This window comes from Prionailurus bengalensis, chromosome C2, assembly GCF_016509475.1.
Source record: "Prionailurus bengalensis isolate Pbe53 chromosome C2, Fcat_Pben_1.1_paternal_pri, whole genome shotgun sequence".
NCBI lineage: Eukaryota > Metazoa > Chordata > Mammalia > Carnivora > Felidae > Prionailurus > Prionailurus bengalensis.
Genome location: NC_057350.1, coordinates 9,472,751 through 9,499,804, shown reverse-complemented (window position 1 = coordinate 9,499,804; position 27,054 = coordinate 9,472,751). Strand labels below are relative to the sequence as shown.

The 27,054-nt window shown below is 43.3% G+C and overlaps 1 protein-coding gene across 1 annotated transcript; it reads right to left on the bottom strand.

Moving 5' to 3' along the window:
- On the bottom strand, window positions 1–25,261 carry SETD4 (SET domain containing 4). The gene is made up of 11 exons (XM_043593644.1): window positions 24,785–25,261; window positions 22,015–22,183; window positions 17,017–17,112; window positions 13,079–13,116; window positions 10,640–10,728; window positions 8,673–9,102; window positions 6,421–6,595; window positions 4,688–4,769; window positions 3,722–3,802; window positions 884–1,007; window positions 1–259 (listed from the first exon to the last, which is right to left on the bottom strand). Exons 2-11 carry the CDS (start codon window positions 22,085–22,087, stop codon window positions 125–127), a joined length of 1,323 nt encoding a protein of 440 aa, XP_043449579.1. The 5' UTR covers window positions 22,088–22,183; window positions 24,785–25,261; the 3' UTR covers window positions 1–124.
- Between the last annotated feature and the right edge of the window lie 1,793 nt (window positions 25,262–27,054).

Here is a 27,054-nt window from a genome sequence, read left to right as displayed (position 1 = left end):
GAAGTATACAATGGTTTAATAGAAACCACTCGGTGACTGTAAATGATTCTATACAAAATAAACCTTTAAAACTGGTTACGAAGTCACACCCACCACAGGAGGTGATCAAACGCATTAGGTGAAGTTACCTAAAAGGTGTTTGCAAACTGTTTAGAATCAGAGCAGAGGCCTGCAGAATCTTTAGCTCTTCTGTCCACAATGTTTCTACCAAAGTTAGTTGGTTTACCGAAGCCACTTCTTCATCTTTCATATGAGAAACCTGGAAAGCATTTTAAAATTATTTTTTTCTTGCAGTAAAATATACATAAACATAAAAGTGACCATTCTGACCACTTTTCAGTGAATACTTCAACGGTACTAGGTACACTCACAATGTTATGTGAGCATCGCCACCACCCACCCCACAAGTTTTCCATCGTCTCTAACGGAAATTCTGTACCCTATTAACACTAACTCCCCAGCCCCTGGTAACCTCTACTCTACTTTCTGTAGACTCTGAATTTGCCCACTCTAGATAACTCATATAAGTGGAATCACACAGTATGTGTCTTTTGGTATTCTAGTTTATTTCACCTAGCATAAGGTCTTGAAGATTCATTAAAATTATTTTTCAATCCCAGTAATGTTTTCATTAAAATGAGTTGATTTCTCATTTAATTAAAACATTTGCTAAATAAAAATATTTTTTAAAAAAAGAGTACTTGAAAATTTATCCACTATAAACACAATGCTAACGGTCAAAAAAACCCCAGAAATTACACCAGTGTTCATCTATTTAAGCATCAAACAATGCCCGAATAAGGTGTAACAACAAGTACAAAATAGGTAACTTCTTAATCAAAACACTTCTTTAGCAGAAGAATGCGATATTCTAGAAGCATACCTTTTGAAGCACTGCATTGGTCTCCTCTATGAAATAATGGCATATTTTCTGGGCTATGTCCAAACTTCTCTTCTCATTTGTATCTGAAATGATTTCTCCAAGAAGTATTTTTTTCCAGCATGTACTAGAACCAAATTGTTCAGTAACATGATGTCAGCAGGCTCTCAAAAAGTAAAGAAGGCTTTTACACCTCAACACAACACACAAACTCTTCTCCTGTTTTTCTAGAAGCATAATAAAACTCACTAACCTCCCTTAACTCCCCCCACAGATTCCCTAACCTCCCCCCACATGCAGCTCCTGTGTTGAAGCAGACAAGGTATAGAAGCAAGAAGGAGGAACAAGCGAGAATAAGAATCAAGGCAACTGCCGCTCTTTTGAGGGCAGGCACTGAACTGTGTTGTCATCGCAATCCTGTGTCTGGCACGTAGTTAGGTGGAGTCATGTCCACCAGCCACGGAAACAGAGCAGATGACAGAACAGGAAGGTGAGTTCCAGCCAAAAGGACTAAGGACTAAGGAAAAAGGTAGAAGAAGTTTCCTTCTCTTCAAGTGACTTTCCTAAACTATGGTAAACTGGACAGAACATGTTTCACAAAGTAAAATGCTCTCAAGATGGAAGGAGGAATCTACGATGAAGCCTTCCCGTACACACAGGTCATTCCCATTTTAGAATCCAAATATATGTAGGAAAAGGGGTTGAGGGGGCAAGTGGGGCCAACTTTCTGCAGGCAGAGGAACGTAAGTGCTTCAGGGTAAGCAAGAGGGAGCCACAGCGAGATCTGAACCAGAAGGTGGCAGAGCCAAAACTACATGCTAGAAAGCAGCACTAAGCAGAGAGGAAGAGAGTGGAGGAAGAGATTCTGGATGCAGAGAATCTGAAGTGGAATGGCTTAGGAAGGGAAAAGTAGGTGACAAGTGTCACATCAGAGTTGAAGTATACACAAGTCACTTAGAAATTCAGAACAGCTGGCAACCCACACAGGGAATAGTCTTAAAGGTCTTGAGCTCTAGAGATTACAACTGAAACCTCAGGAGTAGCTAAGTTTTCAAGGAAGGTAGGAAGGATGGATGGATGGATGGATGGATGGATGGATGGATGAATGGATGAATGGAAGGAAGGAAGGAAGGAAGGAAGGAAGGAAGGAAGGAAGATATGCTATATGCTATTCCATATTTTCACTAGATGCTAGGCACAGTGTTTCATATAAACCAATCATCTAATTGAATCTTCACAATTACCTAGCAAAGAAGGCATTATTATCCCCACGTTAGACACAAAGCAACTGAGAATTGGGAACAGTAAAGAACCCACCCTAAGTGACAAAGCTCAGGAGAGGTAGAAACAGCATGCAAACACAGAGCCGGCAGAATCCCGGCCTTGGGCTTCTTCTGCCACACCACTCCAGACCATTAGGAGTAAGTCAAAGGGCAGAAAAGCGGTCCAAGGGTGACCTTTGGGAAACAGCCTGTTGTTTTATTTAATTTGAGGTATGTGCCTAAGGACTTATACCTTTTTCCAAGAAGGACTTAAAGACCCTTAACATGAGCACACAGGAGATGAAACAGGTGAGATGAATGGACAGGAAAACAAGACAAAGGAATATCAAGGAAGAAGGAGAAGATACAACCAGGATACACTGCATGCCTTCAAATGCTACACATTTGAAGGAACCACAGACTTGCCTCTGAGTTTTCTAGCAAGCAATAAAGAGAAAGAAACGTATCAGACACAGAATCCACAATGACTGTAAAATAAAAACACCCCATCTGCTGAGAATGAACACAACTCTTTCTGCTGTTGAGACCGGGAAGTAAGTTTTCTCCCTGAGTCCCTGCAGAAAAAGAGGTAAGCCATATCTTAACAGCTGCCATTGAATGAGTACCAGCTACTTGGAGGCACAATGCTAAGGGTTATCTCTACGCATCAATTCATTTAGTCCTCCCAACTGCTCAAGGACCGGGTCACCATCTTCAGCAAGTCCTCTTTTCAAGTGGTTTCTCTCACCTGAGCTTTTGCCAAGTAGTGGACCCAGGCTGAAGGAGCTGCCTGGACCAGGCAACACGCAGCCATATAAGCGGACAGTCCTTTCCATGCTGGGGGAGGGACTGGCAGCCTGAAGGTAATGTTAAGGAGCTGAACCAGGACGTGTGTCTACACCGGGGGCTCCTCTACCCGCCTCCCCCATGGAAAGGCCTCTCGTTTAGTAGGGGTCTGGATCTGCCCCCAGGGAGGATATAGCTCCCCAAGAAGCGATTTGTCCCCAGGGGAAAACTCCGTACTCAGAGGCTTCCCCCTGAACAGTGACGATGCATTTTTTAAAAATATTTCCTCTAAACACTGCAGGTCACCAGGGAAAAATACCTGAGAATAAAAAGTTCTCAGGGCCACATACTCTGATTATGACTCTAAAACCAGAATTCCAGAAATGGCAAAAACTTAGAAGTGAAACACTCACCACGCGGGCAAGTTCCATAAAGAATAAGCCACCCCGGGGCACCTGGGTGGCACAGTCGGTTAAGCGTCTGACTTCAGCCAGGTCACGATCTCGCAGTCTGTGAGTTTGAGCCCCGCGTCAGGCTCTGGGCTGATGGCTCAGAGCCTGGAGCCTGTTTCCGATTCTGTGTCTCCCTCTCTCTCTGCCCCTCCCCCGTTCATGCTCTGTCTCTCTCTGTCCCAAAAATAAATAAAAGTTGAAAAAAAAAAAGAATAAGCCACTGAGTACACAATGGCATATCTTCCTCCTCCCAGGCTGACTGTTTGAACTTAAGCTAAAAGAAGCCCCTGGGTTATGTCCAGGTTTAAGTACTGCTCATGACTGACACACGTGAAACTTACAATTCTTCAGCTTCCAGACATAACAACTTAAGCGCTGTGAGTAACCTCCAAGATGGTCCATCCCATCCAAATGTCAAATTTCTAAAGCATAAGAACAAACAGTGACACACCTGTCATTTCAGTACCTCATGACACCGTGGCAATGGCTGAAGAGCCAAACATTTTCTGAAGGGGCTGAACATTATGTAACACTTTGTATGGCATCTTGGTCACAATAGTAAAAGAGAAAACTAAGTCCTCAAATACGTAAGAAGAAAGCCAGAGTCAAAACAAAACAAAACAAACAAAAAAAACCCACAAAACTCTTTCTTTAAAAAAAAAAAAAAGGTAAAAAACAACCTTCCAACAGATTGTGATAAGGAGCTGAGCCTGGCCAGAGCAAGAGGTCACATGCCACAGGCCCCAGAGATGAAAGGTGAAGAATGTGCATCACCCCGGGCATCAGACAAATGGCAACCACCACAGCCAGACTGCTCTCACACTGCTACCAGATCATTTCAAACTTGGTTTCATTTACAGGAGAAAATCTGAAAGGAGAGCCTCGAACCCTGTGTATCCCACTTGGCGTGGAATCACCTAGCCGCCCCCGCCAGCCCTGCTCCCTGAATGCCTGCAGCACGCCGCAGGGTGACTGAGGGCCAGCGAGGCCTGCGGCAGCCTGATGCCATCCCACCTGACCACGTGCTGAAGGCACGTCAGTCTCCCAACCGATATAAACAGGGCTTTCTTTTGGTTCGATCATTTAATACTTCAACTTTGTATCTTATATTCCCAAATAATCTTCTTGAAAAGCATCTTACACTCTCATGTGCCCGCATCAAACACGATTTAGTACACATAGTAAATGCTCAGCAAATACCTACCTGTCAACTGGAACAAGTCAGGAGGTATCTCAGACCTACAGAAACCCTACCCTCCATTTTCTCATCAAAGTTTCCTGAAGGAATAATTTTAAGAAACACTCACTCTATAAAGTCATGATCCTTTAAAATGGAAATCTTCTTGTTCATCTGTTTATCTGCTGATGGAAGATATTTAACAAGTATATCTATATAAAATAAAAAGATCAGAATGAAATTTAGGGTGTCATTCGACAGACATGCGCGCCTTCTAAAGTTATTCTACCTTCTCAACAATCAAGACGTGTGTGAACAGTTTTCCCTAATTCACATCGAAAAGCTCCAGTGGAGCCCAAGTCAATGAATCTTTATTTGGCCCCTGAAAAGCTACAAGAATTCCAGGGCAAGGGACCAAACATCCACAGTCTCAACGCATGTTCCCACTAAGCCAATGAACCCACAAAACCAGGTCGTTAGGACAGTGGCAGGATGCTGGGAAGCTACACTGACCAGAAACGTAGGAGCTGTACAAACATGAGGAATTGTTTGGAACATAAAGGTTTCAAGAGCCAGAATTCAAAATTGGATATTTCTGATTGTGATCATAAGCAATAACATGCAAAAATTAAAGTTTTGGGGGGTAACAGGGTAATCAGGGTAATGCCTGATTTTTCTGTTTTTAAAATTTCTCTTTTGGGGTGTCTGGGTGGCTCAGTCAGTTAAGCGTCAGACTTCAGCACAGGTCATGATCTCGTGGTCTGTGAGTTCAAGCCCTGCATTGGGCTCTGTACTGACAGCTCGGAGCCTGGAGCCTGCTTTGGATTCTGTGTCTCCCTCTCTCTCTGCCCCTCCCCAGCTTGCTCGCTCTCTCTCTCTCTCTCAAAAATAAACATTAAAACCTTTTTTTAATTTTCCCTTCATATTTGTATGCTTTTATTTTTTAATGTAAAAATAACTAAAATGTAAACTTTGTTCAAAACTGACAAATTAATATTTCATGGTCATCAATATTAAAGCTATTCTGATAACAGGAGGTTAATCTCAAAGCTAGTTTTCTAAGAGACCCAGCAAGGCCCAGTTTTTGCTTTTTTAGTTCTATTTTGAGAAATAATATTATTATTCTGCCTACAGGATGGAGTTGTTTCACCTTGAACAAAAGTTTCCATTTCCATCAGAACTTGTTTTAAAACTATCCCAAATTAAGCATTCAGTAAACCTCTGGCCACATTTCTTCATAGCCTAGAAAACTATTTCTCTGCTGCATCAAGAGAAGGGAAGAAATCAATTTTCTATGTACTGTTATTAATATTACATTTGGAATTTCCACAGCATAAATTTAATAGCTCAATTATTCCTTTTAAATAGTAATACCAATGATGGCTAGTTAGTAGGTGCAAAAAACAGAAATGAAATCAAGATTTCATCATGACATTAAACACCCCAAAATAAGGACTGTGTAAAAGACTTATTCCTGTGATTACCACAGTGCCTCACACAGTAGGTGCCTAAATAAATTTTTATGTTTTGCTCTCCAATCTATCCTGTATTTAGTGACAGTGACAATGTCTCAGTACAAACATTTCTATTTCTTCTCATCTTTTCAATATCATATTCATTTCCTCAGCGGTTTTCCTTTTCTTCTGTTCTACTGTCCGACCTAACCCAACACAACTTTTCTCAGTTCTTCCTATCCTCGATATCGATGAAGGCTTTGTTGTTTCACTGGCCCTATCTAAGGGAAGATAAATGGTATATATGTTAAGGTTTTGCCATTTTTACTAAAACTTAAAAAAACTATATCCCAAGATGGGGAGGAAAAAAGAGTTCTATCATCTTAGTAAGAACAAAGTTGATTCCAACCTTCTGAGACATAAACACAAGCGTGAGGATTATGGATGGAAACAAATCCATACTCCAGGAGCAGTCGCTGATTATCATGAGGGCCATAGCAGATGAACACCTCTTCATGTTTCCTACAGCTTGAAGCTGTTCTAATTTCATAACAGCGAGTTTCCTCATTAAATGCTGCTTCTACCTAGAAAGGAAAATTGTTCATGTTTTTTTAAAGCCAAGCATACAACTAAAAATATTAAGTTATTGTATTAATTTACGGCAGATGCAGCTTTCAAACACTCATCACTGAATTTAACCACCCGTGGAAAAAGCCACACCTGCACCGGGGCCTCTTGTTTGCCTCCACGTCACCCCTCTGTAAGAGAGGGGGTCCTGTCCGAGGATTCTCGGGATGGCTGCACACATGACACCTGACAATGGACAGGTAAGACTGACAGCTGTTTACCAGTCACATATACAGCAATAAGGACACACCAGCCACACAGGGCTAACCGGGGGCTATACTCAGGAGCAGTGTGACCAGCAGGGGCCATGGGGAGCAGGATTTGGAGTAATGGGAGGTGACCCCCTGGCTCTCATGGGAAGATGTGATTGCTTGCTTGAATAGTTTCAAGGACTGGCGGGAAGGTGAAACCCGTTAGGTTGAGGCCAGGTGGGGTGCTCTAGTCTAGCTGATGGGGCCACCGCGGGGGGTGGGGTGCATATCCAGCGAGAGCCGGGGAAATCAGCCTAGCCTCTGGGGGGCCCTGTGAGACCCAAAGACATCAAGGCAGCACATGAATTTCAGGTTTTACAATACACAGCCTTTGAGCAGCAGGATATCGATTGACACAATCACGTGGATTTTGTGACAATCCTGTTAGTTAATAGATGAGAAAGGAAAAGATGACCTACCTGCTCTCCACAATAAGGAGTGGGTACAGGCACAGAGGCCTCCATACTAAGCAGTAAATCCCAGTGAGGGCAAGGACCAGCAACAGACTGAAATTGCCAGCTTGCCGCACAACAGATGAGGGCTATGGTCTCAAGTCATGGGCCAAAAGTCAGCTGCAACTCTTTAGACCAAGGACCCGCCATCTTTTTTCCATAGAGGGCCAGAGGGCAAATATTTCAGGCTTTGCCAGAGCCCTGGGGCCATATGCCCACAGGCCGTAGTTTGTGATGCTCCTACACTTGGCTGTGAAATCACTGGTTTAGAGCACAAATGCACTAACAGCCCAATACAAATAAAGTCACGCCAATGAGGACTCAGTCCCTGTGTCCAGCATCCTATTACACTGCATACCGCCAACATTATTTCACTGACATCAATCACAGACACACCCATCTAACCTCCACCTCCTTTGCTTAATATTTCTACAATATTAAACGCATATTTCTACAAAAGAACAAGCAGACAGGCAAGGAGACTGCCTCGGCCTAAGAAAGCATAGTACAGGCCTCTCTGCGCTCTCCTCTCACTGGCATGTGGGCTAATCAGATGCCATCGATCTTCTCCATATGGGGTAGAGTATGAAGAGAACAGCATGGGCAAGGGCCCAGCCAGTGCATCTCAAGTGTACCCTGAGCAGGTTACAGGTAAGCTGACACGTGGCTGCCTCTGCCCTCGAAGCCAGGCACTTAACCCCAGCAAGCCTACAAACATCATCATCTCCGTTATGTGCCACAGGGGAAAAGGGCTGGGGACGAGATCTAGGACTACCTCCCAAAGAGGGTTTCTTTAATATTTCCCCAACTCCATTTCCCCACAGATATCCATCCATTCAGTAAAGGTTTATCGAATGCCCACTAGGTGCCCGGCCCCACAACGAGCACTGTGGTTACAGGGCAGAACAAGGCATAGTCCCCGTCCTCACACAGCTCACGGAGGGAGTCGTAAGTCAGTCAGTGATCGTGGCAAAGGTCAATGCTGACAGCAATGCCACCACATGTGAGAGGGAACAGGGCAGCAATCTGGACCTCAGCCCCCACGCTGGCAGGAGAAGGAGGATGCTGCACCAAAGGTGAGTGTGGGGGGCTGCTGGTTAAGGTCATCCAGGGGACACAGCACTGAGCGCTGTGGGTGAAAACACAGCAAAAAAAAAAAAGGGACGCCACGCAGGGAAAACGGGGCTGGGAGAAAGGACAGAAAATTAGCTGGTGGCAGGCAGGTTTACCTAATGCCAACAACACCTCTCTCTATGGTTTCAAAGTCACAGGTTCTACACGTCAGAGTCCCTCCTGTCCGATCAGAACGTGCGCCCTCGTCAACTGCTCACCTGCACACGGGGGCTGTGGTTCAGCAGATCCAGGTACGGGGCGAGCGCACAGGTGTCTGGCTCCGCGGAAAAGCAGCGCCTCCGCCTGGGCTTCACATACACGGCCCTGGTGTTGACCGTACACCAGGCCCACAGGAGGGCACGGTAGCTAAAGATGCTCCCGACGGCCTCAGAAAACAGAGGCTGCAGGGAAGAGAAAAAGCCTCTGGAGGAAGAAAAGAACTCTCGCACACGGGCTCTCTGCTCTTCGGCCTTTGCTCTCAAGGGTTTGGGAAAAAGATTCACCACTTCTGGCTCCAAGCAAACAGGGCAGGTGTAGGCCTTTGGTAAAATCTCTAGGTAAGGTTTCCAGACAGACTGATCCCCAGCATGCTTTTCTGAAACCAGAAAGGTACACAGAGCCAGCAGAGGAGATGGAGGAGGCCGCCATCTGTTAAAATGAGAAGCCAAACATAATTTAAATTATTAAAAGGCAGATTAAAAGAATTATTTTTATTCAAAATATGGAAGGAGCTAGAGACACAGATATCCCAGTGGTGTTTTCTGCTCCCAGAGGAACTGTAGCCAAACTGTGACTACACTCGGAGTTTATTTGACGCACCCGACAGGGGGTCTCTTGCCTCCTCAAACTTTCCTCTCCAGATTGCACCGTGATGTAAGTGCCCCAAAGAAGTCACACTGATAAGCGACAACTGACTCACTAACCCAAAGTTCCAGCTTTGTTTTTAGGGATTCCTTTTTGTAAACAGCTTCTCTGCTTCCAACTTGGTTCTCCAGTTTTAAAGCTTTTGCTCTGTTTCACTTAATTCACTTGGCTAAGCGTATCAAACACGGTAGGGAAAAATGGGTGGAAAGAATCTAGACCTGCCCCATCCAATACAGTAACCACTGAGTACTTATAGCTATTTCAGTTTTAGTTTTTTTAATTAAACGTAGCATTTAAAATTCAATTCCTCAATCATGTAAGCCACATATCAAGCACTCAATAGCCATATGTGGGTAATGGCCACCATACTAGATCAGGCAGAGCGAAACACCCATTTCTATCACTGCAAAGCTCTACTGCATGATACTAACCCAGAGAGAAATTCAAGAAACTCATTATATATTTGCTAACGTTTTAATTCCTAAATTTACCCACTCTATTACCAATTATACCTTGCAGTATTTTTATTTGTTACCAATAAAAAGATCTCATGTTGCATGAATGTATTTAGAAAAGTTTTCATTAATCTCACAGTCCAGATTCTACACTGCCAATTATCCTACTCAAAATTTCAGAATGATACAGAAAATGTTAATACAAAGAGTATCCTTGCTTCTACTCAGGTCAATAAAGATACATTTGCCTTCAGAAAAACATGTGGAGGAGATTAAAAGTCCAGAATTTACCCTGGATTAAGAAGCAACATAATCTTTCAACCCTCGTAATTTAGAAACCCCTTCTGCTAAGGATCTTGCTCACTCTGTCCTCATAAAAGTCCCCCAAAACAAAGGCCCCCTATAACAAAAGCCAGAAAACAGTTCTCAGCTCCTTTTTTGGCCTTCTCTCTTCTCTGCTAAACAAAACTAACTCATAATGTCAACAGCTCTTCATAGTTGAAAGAGAATTCAACCATGTACAGTAAGGGTAAAAATAAGAGTAACATTTGTCAAGACCTACTACGATGGAGGAGAACAGGCTACGAGGAGTCAAGGTACTCAGAATGATTTACATCTATTCTTCCATTTTATCTTCATTTTCTGTAAGTAACAGATCAGGATTCAAACCCACATCCAAGGCAGCCTATTAAAAACCTTAAAAATGCAGTTTAAAACGAATCAAGAACAAACTTCAGAGAACAAACATGTATGAGGTGTACGAAGGGGTGGGCCTAACGAACTAGGCCTTAGTTGACATATTTGCTGATGCTGTGGACTTGAGAGGATAAGCACTTGAGCAGACAATCATGTGTGCGGTCACTTACTTAGCGATGTACGCCCCTAAGTAGCTTCTAATCACTGTGTCCGTGGTGAGCAGGCAACTCTCAGGCAACGAAATAATCACCTGTCCCTCCTTACCAAAAAGAAAGTAAAGTTTAGAACACCCACGCTTTGAGAAGGACCTGTGAGTACAAGTTCTGTGAAGTCCTTGAGTCCGTGATCGCCTCCTAAGAACCCAGCAAAACCCAACCACGGACACCAGAACCCACGGTCTGGCTCCCACGTCCCTGGGTCAGCGGATGCAGGCGAGACTGCTCCGATGGCAGGAACCGCAACCCCAACAACAATCAAAGGTGACTCATTTGACTGACATCCACTAGCAGTCAGCCTTTCACCAGCGCCTATGGAAACACTTTGACAACTCACATCGCATCGTTCTTCACTTTCTTACACCAGGGAACAGTGCTAGCTGTGGGAAACGACAGAAACCATTCCATCTGGCGAAATGTGTGCATCCAGTGACTGCTCCCAGCAACGGCCTACTCTCCATACCACCTGTGCCAACTAGATAAAGAAGAGGCAGCCCACCCGCACAAGGATCGCATTTTACTACCCGCAAAAGTGTAATTTTCATTTCTGCCCACTGAGACAGGAACACAGAAAGAAAAATTAAGATGTCAAGTAACAGACACCAGGAAGAAATAAAGCATTAAGAAGGCTGATGTTAATTAAGATCCTGGCTTTCATTATAACTGGCATCTAAGTTGGTTAAAAGTCTCAGCCAAAAATCTTCTGGGTTCAATTTCTAGTTTCAATATATGTAAATTAAGATCAAGTTGGACGGTCCCTAGAGTCCCCTCCTAGTCCAACAGCCCACAATTTCAAAAAGCCACTTAATAAAATGTTCTGTATCTTGACTGGAATAAATCTCATCATCATCAACACTTAACGAACTAGACCCTTAAAATCTGTGCATTTCACTATGTGTAAAATACATCCCTAATATTCAAAAAGTTGAACGGAAAGCCATATTTGAAAGCAGATGTGAAGCAACTGCCAATTATCATTTCAGAATCTAAACAAAGATGACCTATATTTACTGCTTTATACGTGAGGCGTATTTCTCCTCCGGAAATAGAGCACAGTCAATTATATGTTCTCTCAAAAAATACAAATACTGTGAGCTGCCTAAGTGGCTCAGTCAGTTAAGCATCCGACTCTTGACTTTGGCTCAGGTCATGGTCCCAGGGTTGTGAGATCAAGTCCCAAGTAGGGTTCCATCCTGGGCGTGAAACCTGCTTAGGATTCTCTCTCTCCCTCTCTCTCTGCCCCTCCCCCACTTGTTCTGTCTCTCAAAAAAATAAATAAAAATATTGTACAACAATGTGACTGTACTTAATATTATTGAACCGTACACTTAAAAATGGCTAAAATGGTAAATTTTGTCATATATATTTTACCACAATGTAAAACTTTAAAGTTAAAAAAAATGAAAGTACCATAATAGAGTTATACATTAAATGGTACCACTCTTTAGGCCAAACATGTGTACACAGCTGGATTTTATAAGGAATAATAAATAAATAAATTAATAATTCCTTAAAAATAAATTAAGGAATTAACTTCTAGCCTTACAGAAAATCATGCATTGGATGTCCTTTAAATAGAACAGAAAGAACTAAAATGGACCTGGGGGATCACCTATGTCATCTACCTTGTTTTCCAGGTGAGGAAACAAGCTGGGGGGCTAGGGGTTGGGGGCCTTGAGCTGAAGGCCACCCTGCACCCTGGGACCAGCTCCGAGGCTCTGCCCTCTGCTTCCTCAGGCGGCACTCATATACCACACACAACCTCTCAGATAAGCATGGCTTCCTCCCCTGGCACATTTAAAATATGACCTGCTTTATACAATTTGCTGTGGCAGAGATGGCTGGCTGCCAACCTAATGTGCCTTCTCCCCTCCTGCCATTAATGCAATCGTATCTGGAGGTGCCAGGGAAAGGACACGTCTCTCATCCCTCGAAGCCAGCCGGGGCTGTGCACCCAGTCACTGTGGATGCAATGGGGCTGGAATTTCCTTAAAAGAAGGAAGCCTGCCCTTCCTCACCCCCTGGCTCCATGCTGCTGATCAAGCTCCAAGAGCTAGACCGTGGACCTGAGGGTGCAGGGCTTCCTCTAGGATGTGCACAGAGAGCTGGAAGGAGCCTGGGCCTCTAACGGCCTGGGGCCACCACACGTGCCCAGGTCTGCCTATCCAGGCTTGCTTACTTGAGAGCAAAATAAATTTCTACTTTGTTTAAGCACTGTTACTTTGGGTTTGTCTCTTATATGCAGCAAACTTAATCCTGACACAATTATATTCAAACCTATGATTAGGTAAAAAATGGCTGTGTGTCTGAAATGCCTTTAATTCACTTGATCTAAACCACAAAAACAAAGCAGCAAAATCTATACTAGGCGTCAAGGAAAAGAGAAATTCTCACCTGCAAGGATGTTTTGCTCATCAGCCCTCTTCCTGTACCTAAGACACAAAAAGAAAAAAAAGGGTAAATCCTATGATATCTTCAAGATCTCAGGGATATCATTTTGAATAAAAAAAAAATGCAATTGAACTTCAAAATTACATAAAACTGAAGCTGGGCACCTCTCATCCTTTGGCTCCCAGGGGAGAGAGAGGATCAAGGAGCTGTTCTGGGAAATGTCCTGACCTCCTTTTGCATTTGTAATCCTTGAAGAGCAAAAAGTCAAGACCTAAAGATAATTGACTTTACACACATCTGCTGAGGTGTCTCTTACAGGACCCTCTGAACTGGACCCTCTCTCCGGGAACCTACCAGCCGTGCTGGGGGCCCGCTCTTGATGCCCACCCAAGCTGAGAGGCTGGACCCTCAACCACTTTTACCTACTACCAGCACCAGCTTTCCAGCGATGATCTTGAGACCTCTTTGACTGGCTGGCCAGTAAAACCCACTCAGGTCCCACAAAGACTGCAGACGACACCCTCCCCTCCCCGACCACGAAAGCCATTAGACTCTCCTCGACCAGGTGAGCTCAGCAGGCACAATCCAGGACCAGCTCCTCCCTGCGAACCAAGGCCTTGGCCAGAGCAGTCACAGCAAGTAATCTCACCAGCTGCACTGTCAACACCACCAACACCCAGAAATTAACCCTTCCAAGCCAAAGGCTGCCTTCCCGTAACAGTCAGACAGCAGCTTTTCTGGCAGGCCTAGGTACACTGTGACCTATAATTATTATGAGGTCCAGAACGTTCATCTTTTCAAATTCATACTTCCTCATCTTTTTCTCTCCACTCGGAGGGACTATAATTCAGCAAAGGTCAATCCCTGCAGGACTACTAGGAGCTCCTACTTCATGGATGGATCTTCTTCCTCAAGTCCTGGATCAGGGGTCTGCCAAGTCTGATTTGACGAGTCATAACTCATCTCCCCACCCAGAAGCATACTGTCTGTTCAGTATTTGGTTTTAAGAACTTATTTAAATATCTTCTGTATGTCCCACAGCAGAGTTAATCACCCCTGTGGGCCAGAACCCTTCCTGGAACCAATTACTAATGGGAGGATTTTTTTTCTACAAGGTCATCCTTTAAAAGACCCGCATACTAATCTAAGTGGAAATTTCTCTTCAAATATATATACGAACAGAACCTGGCATATGAAATAAATCTGGGAGATACTTCGCCTGTATTTCTACAACATAGTATTCAATAACAGAAAACAAATCACAGAAACCTGCACTTACTAAGGCAAGGTAGGAGGTGGCCATTAGGATCTTATAAAAGAAAAGCTTATTACAGACTTCCCAGCACCTTAAAACTTCTGCAATCATAAATCTAACTGGGAGACCCAGATTGGCCAGTGCTTTTGGTGGCAAAAGGAAATAGTAGGGTCAGTACTCAAATCAGGTGAGAGTCTAAAGACTGAATCTTGCTTGCAACTGAGGAGTCTTGCCTTGCCCCTCCACAAACCAAGATTAAGTCCCCAGAATTTTGTACACTTGGACAGACTCCCACAAATGTTCCCTCCCATCAGATTAAGAGCTAAAAATATATAAAGCATTTAGAGAAGATATGTTGAAATCCCAACCCACAATGTGAGGACGTTAGGAAGTGTGGCCTTCGATAAGTGATTAGGTCATAAGGATGGAGTCCTCATGAATGGGACTTGGTGCCTACGGCAGCAGTAGGAAGAGACCAGAAAGCTTGTCTAGCTCCCTGCTCTCCAACACGTGAGGGCCCAGCACGAAGATGGCAATTTGTAAACCCGGAATCAGTCCTCACCAGACACTCAATCTGCCCATGCCATGATCTTGGACTTCCCAGCCCCAAAACTGTGAGAACGAAATTGTTGTTTAAGCTACCCAGTCTATGGTAATTTGCTACAGCAGCCCAAACTGACTAAGACAGAAGGTTCTTTGCCCCTAGAAATGTAAGTAGTGGGCTCTGATCATTACCAAACCGTTTTGCTTTAGCTTCTCTGTGACCACGAATCTGGAGGTGGGCCCAGAGACAGTTGTTCCCACTAAAAACGGTAACTCTTTACCGCTCTAAATTATAGTTAGATTACTTATTTTCAGGCATCCCATTTAAGCATATGCCAATCCCTGCCTGCTAATTTTAATCCTATCCTTCTTAAGCCAAAGAGACATCTGAGGCATAGACAGGCCAAAGGCACAAGTCCATGCCTGACACTATGTCCTCTTGATCATCTTGTGAAGAACTCCATCCAGTCAAATCTAAGAGCATGGCTTTTACTATTTTTTGTGCTTGACACACAAAAACAGAAAGTTCAACATTCCATTAGAGCCTGACAAAAAAGGTTTACCGTCTTAAATAGGAGTAGTCCTAACAGATAATGGCAAGTATTTTAGCCCAAAGTCACCATGTGTAACTGACGCACAGGGAATAACTACACACGTCACCTCATTCAACCAGGCCCACACGTGGTCAATTATTTATCTTGGTGATGTATAAGGAAGTTAATCTGCTCAAAGTTAAATTATGTAATGGCTACTTAATCATCTCAGTGGCCAAAAGGAGCACTCAAGAGGCATACGATTTAATTTTCTGTAAGGTAAGTGTGCTGTACCTGCCCTGACAGCACAGCAGTCTCTATGCTACACCAGACCCAGAATCCTTCCGAAAAGCATCTTGGTCCTCTCCATGGATACCTCAAGCCCACTTCTGGATGGAATTGGTGGTACGCAGGCACACACCCAGAGCAAGCTGCCAACTTCTATGAGAGAATGTTCCAGAAGAAAATGCTAATCCAAACTCCACATCAAGCTCCTGAACTTCAGAAAATTATGTTACTTGGCCTCTGCTTAGGTGACTGTTAAAGCTACGGCCACACAGAAGGCTCCTCCTCTAACACTTGGGGAGCACAGCCACAAGCCAGCTGAGGCCTTCCTAAGGACTCCTCTCCTCGAGCCGCACCACCAGAGAATGAGCACCTCCACTGGTTGTTTGGAACCTCCTTCTCTTAGAAAACTGTTTTGACTCACCTGAGCTATGGAATAATCCCATCAGCCTGCATGGCTTGAAAAATCCCATGAAACCACCATAAGCATGATGATAAGGACACCAGGTACATTACATAAATGTCTTCCCTAAAGGGGCGCCTGGGTGGCGCAGTCGGTTAAGCGTCCGACTTCAGCCAGGTCACGATCTCACGATCTCGCGGTCCGTGAGTTCGAGCCCCGCGTCGGGCTCTGGGCTGATGGCTCAGAGCCTGGAACCTGTTTCCCATTCTGTGTCTCCCTCTCTCTCTGCCCCTCCCCCGTTCATGCTCTGTCTCTCTCTGTCCCAAAAATAAATAAACGTTGAAAAAAAAAATTAAAAAAAAAAAATAAAGAAGGATTAGTGACAATCCTTTAAAAAAATAAATAAATAAATAAATGTCTTCCCTATGAAGACCCAGCAAAGACATTTCCTTCAGGTCTCTTCCAGGAATACCTGCACTTCTGCCATGTAAACGATTTAATTTTCTTTACAGAACACAAAGACTCAGGTGTTGATCATATAAAGTGTCTGGCCACTGGAAAGACAAGTCAAATTTGTGGCTCACCTCCCAGGTGTACAATAAGATTTTAGAATCAGGGCTTTTATGTATTTTCTTATCCCTGCCTTCACCTTATTTTTCTATGCTCATTTTCCTTTTATAATTTTTGATATTATTTCACCACTTGGGAACTTCTCCCCATAAGCCACTTCAACTTATTTTTAAAAGAAGGCGAAGGATAAATAAATATGACAGCTACAAAGTAGGAAGCCTGACACACAACAGAAGATGTGCTCCCAGACAGAATACAGACCACCTTTAAGAACTACACGTGTTTTCCTATCACCTGGGCCCACACGTCTCTCATGTGAAAAAAGTCATGAGACTTGAATAACAGGCCTTACCTGGAAAACAAGCAGGTATTAAGTTTGTATCTTCAAACTTTCTATCTTTCAGCCACTTCTTAAGCTCTATAAATTCAGGCTTGTAGCTCTCATTCACTAATCAAGAGAGAAAAGAAAAAATGGAGAATAAGATCAATATGTAATCAGATCTCCATTTAAGAAGTAATGGTCAGGGCACCTGGGTGGCGCAGTCGGTTGGGCGTCTGACTTCAGCCAGGTCACGATCTCGCGGTCCGTGAGTTCGAGCCCCGCGTCAGGCTCTGGGCTGATGGCTCAGAGCCTGGAGCCTGTTTCCGATTCTGTGTCTCCCTCTCTCTCTGCCCCTCCCCCGTTCATGCTCTGTCTCTCTCTGTCCCAAAAATAAATAAACGTTGAAAAAAAAAATTTAAGAAGTAATGGTCTCACACAGTCCTATTATAAAAGAGAATAAATTTTAAAATATGACTAAATAACGTGAACTAGAAAAGAAAAACCATGGTCACCTCAAAGATTCAGGAAAAACATTTGATAAAATCTAACATTCTTTCCTGTAAATAATGCCAACAAGGCAAGGATAAAATTTCCTGAATCTGATGAAGACTATCTAACAAAAAACCTCCACACCTGATGAAAAATCATTGAAACAGAAAGCAGAATGGTTGTTGCTAGGGGTTAGGGAAGAGTGAAGAATGAGGAGTTACTACTTAATGGGTATAGACTCTCAGTTCTACAAGATGAAAAGAGTTCTGGAGATTCATCACACAACAATATGAATGTACTTAACATTCCTGGAGTATACTTAAAAATGGTTACAATGGTAAATTTTAAGTTATGTGTATTTTATCACAATTAAAAATAATTTTTTAAAAGATCTCAAGTCAGTAACATGAATAAATGGAGAAATATACCTTGTTTATGGACTAGAAGACTCAATATTGTTAAAATGTCAAATTCTCCCCAAAGTGATCTATAGATTCAATATGACCCAATCAAAATTCAAGCAGACATTTTGTATAAATTGACAAAATGATTCTAAAAGCCATATGAAAATGCAAAGGACCTACAATAGTCAAAACCACTTTGAAATACTGATTTCAAAACTTATTATAAGCTATAGTAACCAAGATTATGTAATACTGTCATCAAGACTAATAAAGAAATCAATGGAACAGAAAAGAAAATCCAAAAACAGACTCACAAATATATGAAGAGATGATTTTTTACGAAGGTGCAAAAGCAATTCAGTGGAAAAGGACAGTTTTCTCAATAAATGTTGCTGAAAGAACTGGATCTACATAAGCAAAAAAGGATGCACTTATTCCTATGTTGCACCATCTATAAAAATCAACTCAAAATTAATCACAGACTTAAATATAAAGCCTGAAACTACAAAACTACTACTAGAAAACATACTAGAAAATCTTTGCAACCCAGGGTTACATAAATTTCTTAGGTACACCGCCAAAAGGAAGATCCCTAAAACAACAAATTGATAAAGAGGACTTTATTAAAATTTTAAATTTCTGTTCTTCAAAAGAAAGACACTGTTAAAAGCATGTAAAGAAATGCCACAGAATAATTGAAAACATTTGCACAACAGCTATCTGATCAAAGACTTGTATCCTGAATATCTAAGAACTCTCAGTAGTCAAGAAAAAGAAAACAAGACATTTTTCCAAAGAAGACATCCAGATGGCCAACATACACATGAGAAGATGCTCAACATCACTCATCATCAGGGAAATGAAAATCAATACCACAATGAGATATTACCTCACACCTGTGATTTTAGAATGGCTACAATCAAAAGCACAATAAACAAAACAAGTATGAGTGAGTATGTGGAGAAAAAGGAACACTTATGCACTGTTGGTAGGAATGTTAACTGGTGCAGCCACTGACAAAGACAGTAAGAAGCTTCCTCAAAAATTTTTTAAAAATAGGATTACCATATGACTCAGTAATTCCACTACTGGGTATTTACCCAAAGAATACAAAAACACTAATTCCAAAAGATATGTGCACCCCTGTGTTTACTGCAGCCTTATTTACAATAGCCAAATTATGAAAGCAGCTTGAGTGGCCACTGACAAGATGAATGGATAAAGAAGAGGTGGTACACACACACACACACACACACACACACACACACCCCTGCAATACTACTCGACCAAAAAAAAAAAAAAAAAAAAAAGAATGAAATCTTGCTGTTTACAACAAAATGGATGGATCTAGAGAGTATAATGCTAAGTGAAATAAGTCATTCAAAGAAAGACAAATACCATATGATTCCACTCATACATGGAATTTAAGAAATAAACAAAGAAAAAAAAGAGATAAAAAAACAGACTCTTAAATATAGAGAACAAACGATGGTTATAGAGGGGAGGTGGGCGGGGGGAGGGGAAATAGTTGATGGGGATTAAGAGTGCACTTATGATGAACACTGAGTAATGTACAGAATTGTGCAATCACTGTATTGTACACGTGAAACTAGTATAATACTCTACATTAGTTGTACTGGAATTTTAAAAATTAAATAAGTTATAAATAAATAAAAATTATCATTTTCAGCTCAAAAAACAATAAAAGAATAATAGTGCAAAAAGATAGATAGAAGAGGGGCGCCTGGGTGGCGCAGTCGGTTAAACGTCCGACTTCAGCCAGGTCACGATCTCGCGGTCCGGGAGTTCGAGCCCCGCGTCGGGCTCTGGGCTGATGGCTCAGAGCCTGGAACCTGTTTCCGATTCTGTGTCTCCCTCTCTCTCTGCCCCTCCCCCGTTCATGCTCTGTCTCTCTCTGTCCCAAAAATGAATAAAAGTTGAAGGAAAATTTAAAAAAAAAAAAAAAAAAAAAAAAAAAGATAGATAGAAGAGAATTTACCAACACGGTGTCGTAAAAAATCAAGGTGTAGAAATCAACAGCCATCACAAGTACAAATAAGAGCCAGATAGAAGATGTAATGGAAGAGAATGCCTTTCTTACCATAACCAGAAAACAAAATAAAAAAAGAAGATGAAAAAGAAAACAACCTAATAAAAACATGGGCAAAAGATCTAAACAGTTTACCAAAGAATGCCTATGTAAATAGCAAATAAGCTCACCAGTCATTAGGAAAATACACATCAAACCACAATATGACAGCACTTCTACCCGTTAGGATGGCTATAACCAAAAAGACAATAAGAAGTGTCGGCAAAAATGTGGAGCAACTGGAACTCTCACTAACTGCTGGTGGAAATTATACAACCACACTGAAAAACTGCTTGACAGTTTCTTTTTCTTTAAAAGCTGAACATATATCATATGATCCAGTCTTTCTACTCCTAGGTATTGACCCAAGAGAAGAGAAATCATGTGTCCATGCAAAAGCAAAGACTGTACACAAATGTTCATTAACAGCTTTATTTTTAACAGGCAAGAAAAAAAAAAATGAAAACAATCCAAATGTACATCAAGAAGACAAACAAATGATGGAATGTATTCAGCAATAAAAAACAATAAATATTGATAAACACAATTATCTCAAAATAACTATGCTAAGTAAAAGAAGCCAAACACTATATATTATTATATGACATACTATATGGTTATATGAAAATATAAAATGCAAATAAATCAATAGCGACAGAAAGCAGATCAGTGGTGGCCTGGATGGGGCTGTTGTTAAAGAGGGGCAAAAGGAAAGGATTACAACGGGAAACGAGGAAACTTCTTGAGATGGATGGATATGTTCATTATCTTGATATGTGGCATTCACTATATGTCAATTATACCTCAATAAAACTTTTCTAAAAACCCCATCCAAAATATAAGGCTTCCAAAATATGTTACCATAAACTAGAGAATAGATTTTACAGTAAGAGCATTTAATCAGTGAGCATTTAATGAGCAACTACTATATACAGAGCACTATGTTAGAAACAGTGGGGAATGTTCAACATGTTCTTCAACCTCAAAAGTTGACAGCTTAGTTGGGACATAAGACCTCCATGAGAAACAACTAAAAAACCAGTAAGTAGGCCTTTAAGAATAACACCCAATAAGCATCTTAGCAAAGGGTGACATTAGTAAAAAGTGAAAATGGCATTGCCAAAAAAATAAGACCTCAGCTCAGTCTTAAAGGCTGGAGAAAAGCTGAATAAGCAAGGAGAAGGAAAACAGCTGTTCTAGACTGAAGAAGGATTCAGAGGAACGACAGAGGCAGAAGTATGTGGGGTGTGTCCAGGGAGCGGCAAGTGGAGAACATACTTCTGGTACATGCAATAGCAGGGTGAAGCCCCTCGTAAGGAAGGTAATGTTAGGCAGGAGGAGTTCATCTATCATGCAAAACGGAACGAGGATCCCTGGAAGCTTTTAAACCAAAAAGGCAACATGAGAATAGTCCCTTAGGAAAGTCAGACTGAGAGTAACAAATGGAAAAATAAGCAGGGAAGAAAAACAAGGGTGTAGATAACCCAGCAAAGAACAAGCTGAAATCTTTCGGTAGTAGAAGGGAGAGGGGGAAGCTACCGAACAAAAACTAGACAAGATTTAGTAGGACACTAGCTAGAGAGAGAGCAAAGAAAGAAATTGGAAAAGATTGCCTGAGATGGTGCTGACAGGCTTGGGATCAAGTAGGAAAAGTCTTATTAATTTTTATCAAAAGTAACAACTGCATTTGTTGGCCAAGCAGTTCCACATACAATGTCTTGCTCAGACTCAGTTATGCTGAATCTGAAATGATGAATTTACATCCAAACGCTGATATTCTACAGGTAGCTCTAGGTCAAGAGAAAGGTCAGGACTGGAAACAGAAACCTGGAGTCATTCCCAGAGAAGACACAGGTGAAGCAATGAGAAATACACTGACATTCCCACAAGAGTTTAAAAGAACATAATGGTATTCCTAAAAAGAGTATTAATATTCTCTTTGAACATTGCCCGTGGGCCTCTGAGAAAAGCTACATGTGTCTGTCAATACCAATCAACAAAAGATTCCTTTTCTTCATCACTGGCACGAAAAGATCAAAACTGTACCTCCTCTTGATACAGAACTTCTGAAGAGTTTCCGTCTTCTGATCCGGCTTGTTCTTCCTCTTCCCATCTTCATATCAAAACTGCAGTTTCTGTTCAGGTGCCCAATCTAATATAAAAGCTTCTTCTTTGCCTTTCCTTCCAGTTGTATGATAAGCACTGTTCTTTGCACCTACAAGGATTTGAATACACGAGCTTATATTATTTGCTAAACCATTTCTCTGTTTATGTACACAAACCGTTTATACTGTAAGCTAAATCATCATTCCTTATGCAGTAAGGGACTGCCCATTATACTGCTCCCTCTGAAACAGTTTTATGTTAAGGTCCTACTAAATGCTGATTAATCATCAAAATCCTCAACTATTTCACCACTGTGTGCTTTGGTGACTTATGTATCTCAATTCAAATCAACGTTTACTAAGCACCAACCTAACATACATGGAAAACACAATGGCCATAAAGCTTCTATAAGCTAGGTCTTAGAGGAAAAAAGAAAACATTCTGGGATGCCTGGGCGGCTCACTTGGTTGAGTCTGACCCTTGATTTCAGCTTACGTCATAATCTCACAATTCATGAGCCCCGCTGCGCTGACAGCCAAGAGCCTCCTTGGGACTCTCTGCTCCTCTCTCTCTACTCCTTCCCCACTCGCACACACATGCTCCCTCTCTCTAAGCAGTTTTGTTTTTCTTTAAATGCTCTTTCAATGTGAAGTAAATAATTTGTTCTTAGAACTAGGATCGTGAAATCAATAGAAGTAAATGGGAGTTTGCAACAAATTACAGAGGAAATGACCACCAAGAAGGCAGACAAAATAAAGAAATGATCGGGAAATCTACACTGACTATTGGAATATTACTCAGCACTCAAAAAGAATGAAATCTTGGGGCACCTGGGTGGCTCAGCTGGTTAAGCATCCGACCTCAGCTCAGGTCATGATCTCACTGTCTGTGGGTTCTAGCCCCACATCAGGCTGTGCTGACAGCTCAGAGTCTGGAGCTGGATTCTGTGTCTCCATTATTCTCCGCCTCTCCCCTGCTCACACTCTGTCTCTGTCTCTCTCGCTCTCTCAAAAATAAATGTTAAAAAAAAATTTTTTTTAAAGAATGAAGTCTTGCCAATTGCAACAATGATTTCCATATGTGGAATTTGTTTATTTATTTTTGAGAAAGGGGGAGAGGAGCAGAGAGAGAGAGGGAGACACGGAATCCCAAGCAGAGTCCAGGCTCTGAGCTGTCAGCACAGACCCGACCCAAGGCTCAAACTCAAGAACCCTGAGATCATGACCTAAGGTGAAGTGTGATGCTTAACCAACTGAGCCAGTTAGGTGCCCCAACATATGTGGAATTTAAGAAAGCAGATGGGGACACCTGGGCGGCTCAGTTAAGAGTCTAACTTCAGCTCAGGTCATGATCTCCTGGCTCATGGGTTCGATCCCCGCATCAAGCTATGTACTGACAGCTCAGACACTGGAACCTGCTTCGGAGTCTGTGTCTCCCTCTCTCTCTGCCCCTCCCCTACTTGCATTCTGTCTCTCTATGTCTCTCAAAAATAAATAAACATTAAAAAAAAATTTTAATAAAAAGAAACAAAGCAGTGAACATCGGGGGAGGGAGGGAAAAACACAGGATAATAACAGAGAGGGAAGCAAACCATAAGAGATTCTTAAAGACAGAGAACAAACTGAGGGTTGGTGGAGGGGAGGTGGACAGCGGGATGAGCTAAATGGGTGATAAGCATTAAGGAGGGAACTTGCTGGGTGTTACTGTATCATTAAATTATTAATCATTAAATTCTCCTGAAACCAGTACACTATATGTTAATTAACGTGAATTTAAATTTTAAAAAAATGGTATTTTCCTGCTAAAAAATGACCACTGCAGTTTCTACATGGTACTTCTTTGGAAGCATAAAAAATGAAATCCATTAAGCACATCAGCATGATACAGACAATGGAGTGGAGTATTATGCAGCCATTAATAAGAGGAAGGTATGCACCGTGTTCAAGATACATTAAGGGAAAAAAATAAAGTTGCAGAACATTCAATGATACCGTTGCGGTTAGCTTTTGACGCATCCTGTACGTTTATAAAACAAGAGGATTTAAGGAAGGTTATTCCAAAGACGTGCCTGGGCAGGGGGCCTTTACTATTACTTTGGCAGCCTCCTGCTCTCTGCCTTACCTATGTCTCAACACATAAGTGACACAACAGGAATATTCCTTAGGGGCGGGCATATGTATGCAGCGTAACCACACGACTGCTTTTAAACTCTTGGACTCATAAACACCGGACGGAAACGAGGAAGAAGTCCTGGCGCCACGGCGACCCCACCCCCGCGGGGGAAGGCTCGCCGATCTACCCAGAGTCCCGAGGCCAACCGCGGCCCGTCCCCTCCGGTGCCCAGCGCTCCGCCCGCACCCGGACGCCGGGTGACAGCGCGACGAACGCCACGGGCCTCGCTCCCACAGGCACGGCCTCGCACGGGAGGCCGGGTCTCGGCCCCGGCGGTACGAACTCCCGGCCGCAGGCTCCCGCGCACCCCCAGCGCGACTCGACCGCGGTTGAAGGGGCTACACCCGCTGAGGGATGGCCAGGTGACGGGGGTGACGGCCGTCGCAGCGTAACGCCAGGCCTGGTGGGGGTCTGCGAGCTGAGCTGTTCTCTTCACCCCGAACAGTGAAAACATACGGAGAGCTCCAGCGCTCCCCGATCCCGGGACCGGGACCCCGGGTTCACCGCTTTCCGTCTCCCCGTCGGCCTTCCGGCTCACCTCGCGGCGGCGGCGCCGGGCACACCGCACGAGGAAACCAAAATCAGCGCGCCAGACAAACGTGGGTTAAGGCAAGAGCCCAGCGGCACACGGAGACGTCGAGCTGCCACGCCCGCTTCGAGTCCTGACCAACCCAAGTCCTCGGGCGACCCGCGGAGCTCTAGCGGTGCTGTAGCCCCCGCCTCCTGGCGTGCGACTGCGCCTGCGCCTTCGTGTGCGCGTGCGCCCGGGTTCCCGGAAACGCCACGGCCGTACCCCCCCCCCCCCCCCCCCCCCCACGCCGCGCCGGGGTCAGGGGTAAGAAAACCCAGCGGTTCCCGGGCAGGGAAGCTGAGCTCCATACAGCTGGCCTGCGGAGTCCTTCCTTCCCTAATAGAGAGGACGAACCTCCTCCGGCGTGCGTCCCGGCCCGGCCCCTAAAGCCGCCAGGCCCCGCCTGGTCCCTCCATCCACCGACTCGGGCCGAGGTAGCGTCCTAGCAGACAGCGTCAGGCCCTACCTGCCAACCTTTGCCTTGACCCCGCCCTTCCCTTCCCCGGCCGACCCGGCCTCGCCCCTTTACTCGGTTAGCCCCGCCCCACTTCACGTTCTTTAGAGTAGCTCTCCCGGTACCATCTCTACCGAAGTTCAAGTCCTTCCTGGATATGGAGCTCAATTTCTGCCTCCTCCCCCGCCTTGATTGCCATCTATGCTTAGTGACTTGCTTCCAGAGAGTACATTGTGGAAAGGGGAGAATATTAACTACAGTGGAGAAACCTGGCTGATACTCCCTGGTCACGTGATGAGGATTAATAGTAATCATGTTGACGCTGGGTTCACCATATGTAAGAAGGGTAGTTCATCTCTGGTATTCCTCCCGAAACCTCATAACCCCAGTTCTTCCTTGCGGAAAATACTAGACAAACCCAAAAACACCCGACCATGTACATTGACAAAAGCTGTCAAGTTCGTGTAAAACAAGTGAACTCTGAGAGTCTCTCATTAGGCGGAGAAAATTAAGGAGACATGACAGTTACATGTAATGCGGTATTCAGGAGGGCATCCCGGAAAGGAAAAAGGGTTCTAAGGGGAAAGCTAGTAGAATCCAAATAAAGCACGGAGCTTAGTCAATACTACTGTTCCATGTTGCTTCCTTGTGACCAATAATAGTAAGAGTCTAATAATAGAATTCGATGACGAGTATATGGAAGTTCTCTAGTACATTTGCCACTTTGCAGCAAATCCATTCTAAAATTACGTTTATCGAAAAGTAAAAGGGGGACCGCAAAACGTCGGTTCAGATTTGAATCTATGATTCATGCCGTCATCAAGGATCAAGGCTCTTTCTAATTTTCACCTGTAGTTTGCTTCCTCATGGTGTCAAGACAGTGTTTCTGCAGCTCCAGCATCACGATCTCACACAAATGCATTCAAGACAGGAAGAAAAGGATCACATGAAACAAGTATTTTCCTTTCATGAAGGAGGAAAATAATGTCTACTACCGTTTTCTAGATGGGAATTGACAAAGATGCTCCGCTTCAGCGAACTCAAGCCAGGCTGCTCTGAGGCTGCTTCTCAACTAGACCTCAACCCTGGCCTACGAAAAGTACAAACTCAGAACAACTGGTTTCATCCACTACCCGCCCCCTACACACACAAATTAAAAGACTTAGCATTATATTTTCAAAAAGCAAACACTAACATAGTTTCTAATAGCTCACAGCCACATCCTTAAGGTGATCCAAGCCCTCTATCAAAAGAATATCTGTTTGGGGGCGCCTGGGTGGCACAGTCGGTTAAGCGTCCGACTTCAGCCAGGTCACGATCTCGCGGTCTGTGAGTTCGAGCCCCGCGTCAGGCTCTGGGCTGATGGCTCAGAGCCTGGAGCCTGTTTCTGATTCTGTGTCTCCCTCTCTCTCTGCCCCTCCCCCGTTCATGCTCTGTCTCTCTCTGTCTGAAAAATAAATGTTGAAAAAAAAAAAAAAAAGAATATCTGTTTGTTCTAACCAACAATTGATAATGGGCCCTTCAGCACCCTTTATTAGAGGATTCACTAAAAAGGATTCACAATTTGAGTCCTTCCTCTGTCCATGTGAGGTATAAATCTATCTCTTACAACTCAGTAGTGTCTTTCTTAAGGATTTGAAATGTAATCATCAGAAAAGATAGGGCCTCTGTCTCCCAGTCTCTGTGTAGCCCACACAGCTGGCCTAATGGCATTTACACTAACACACTCTTGGTAATTCTTCATTTCCCTGACTCTACTCAAGCCCCTCCATTCCCCCTCTCT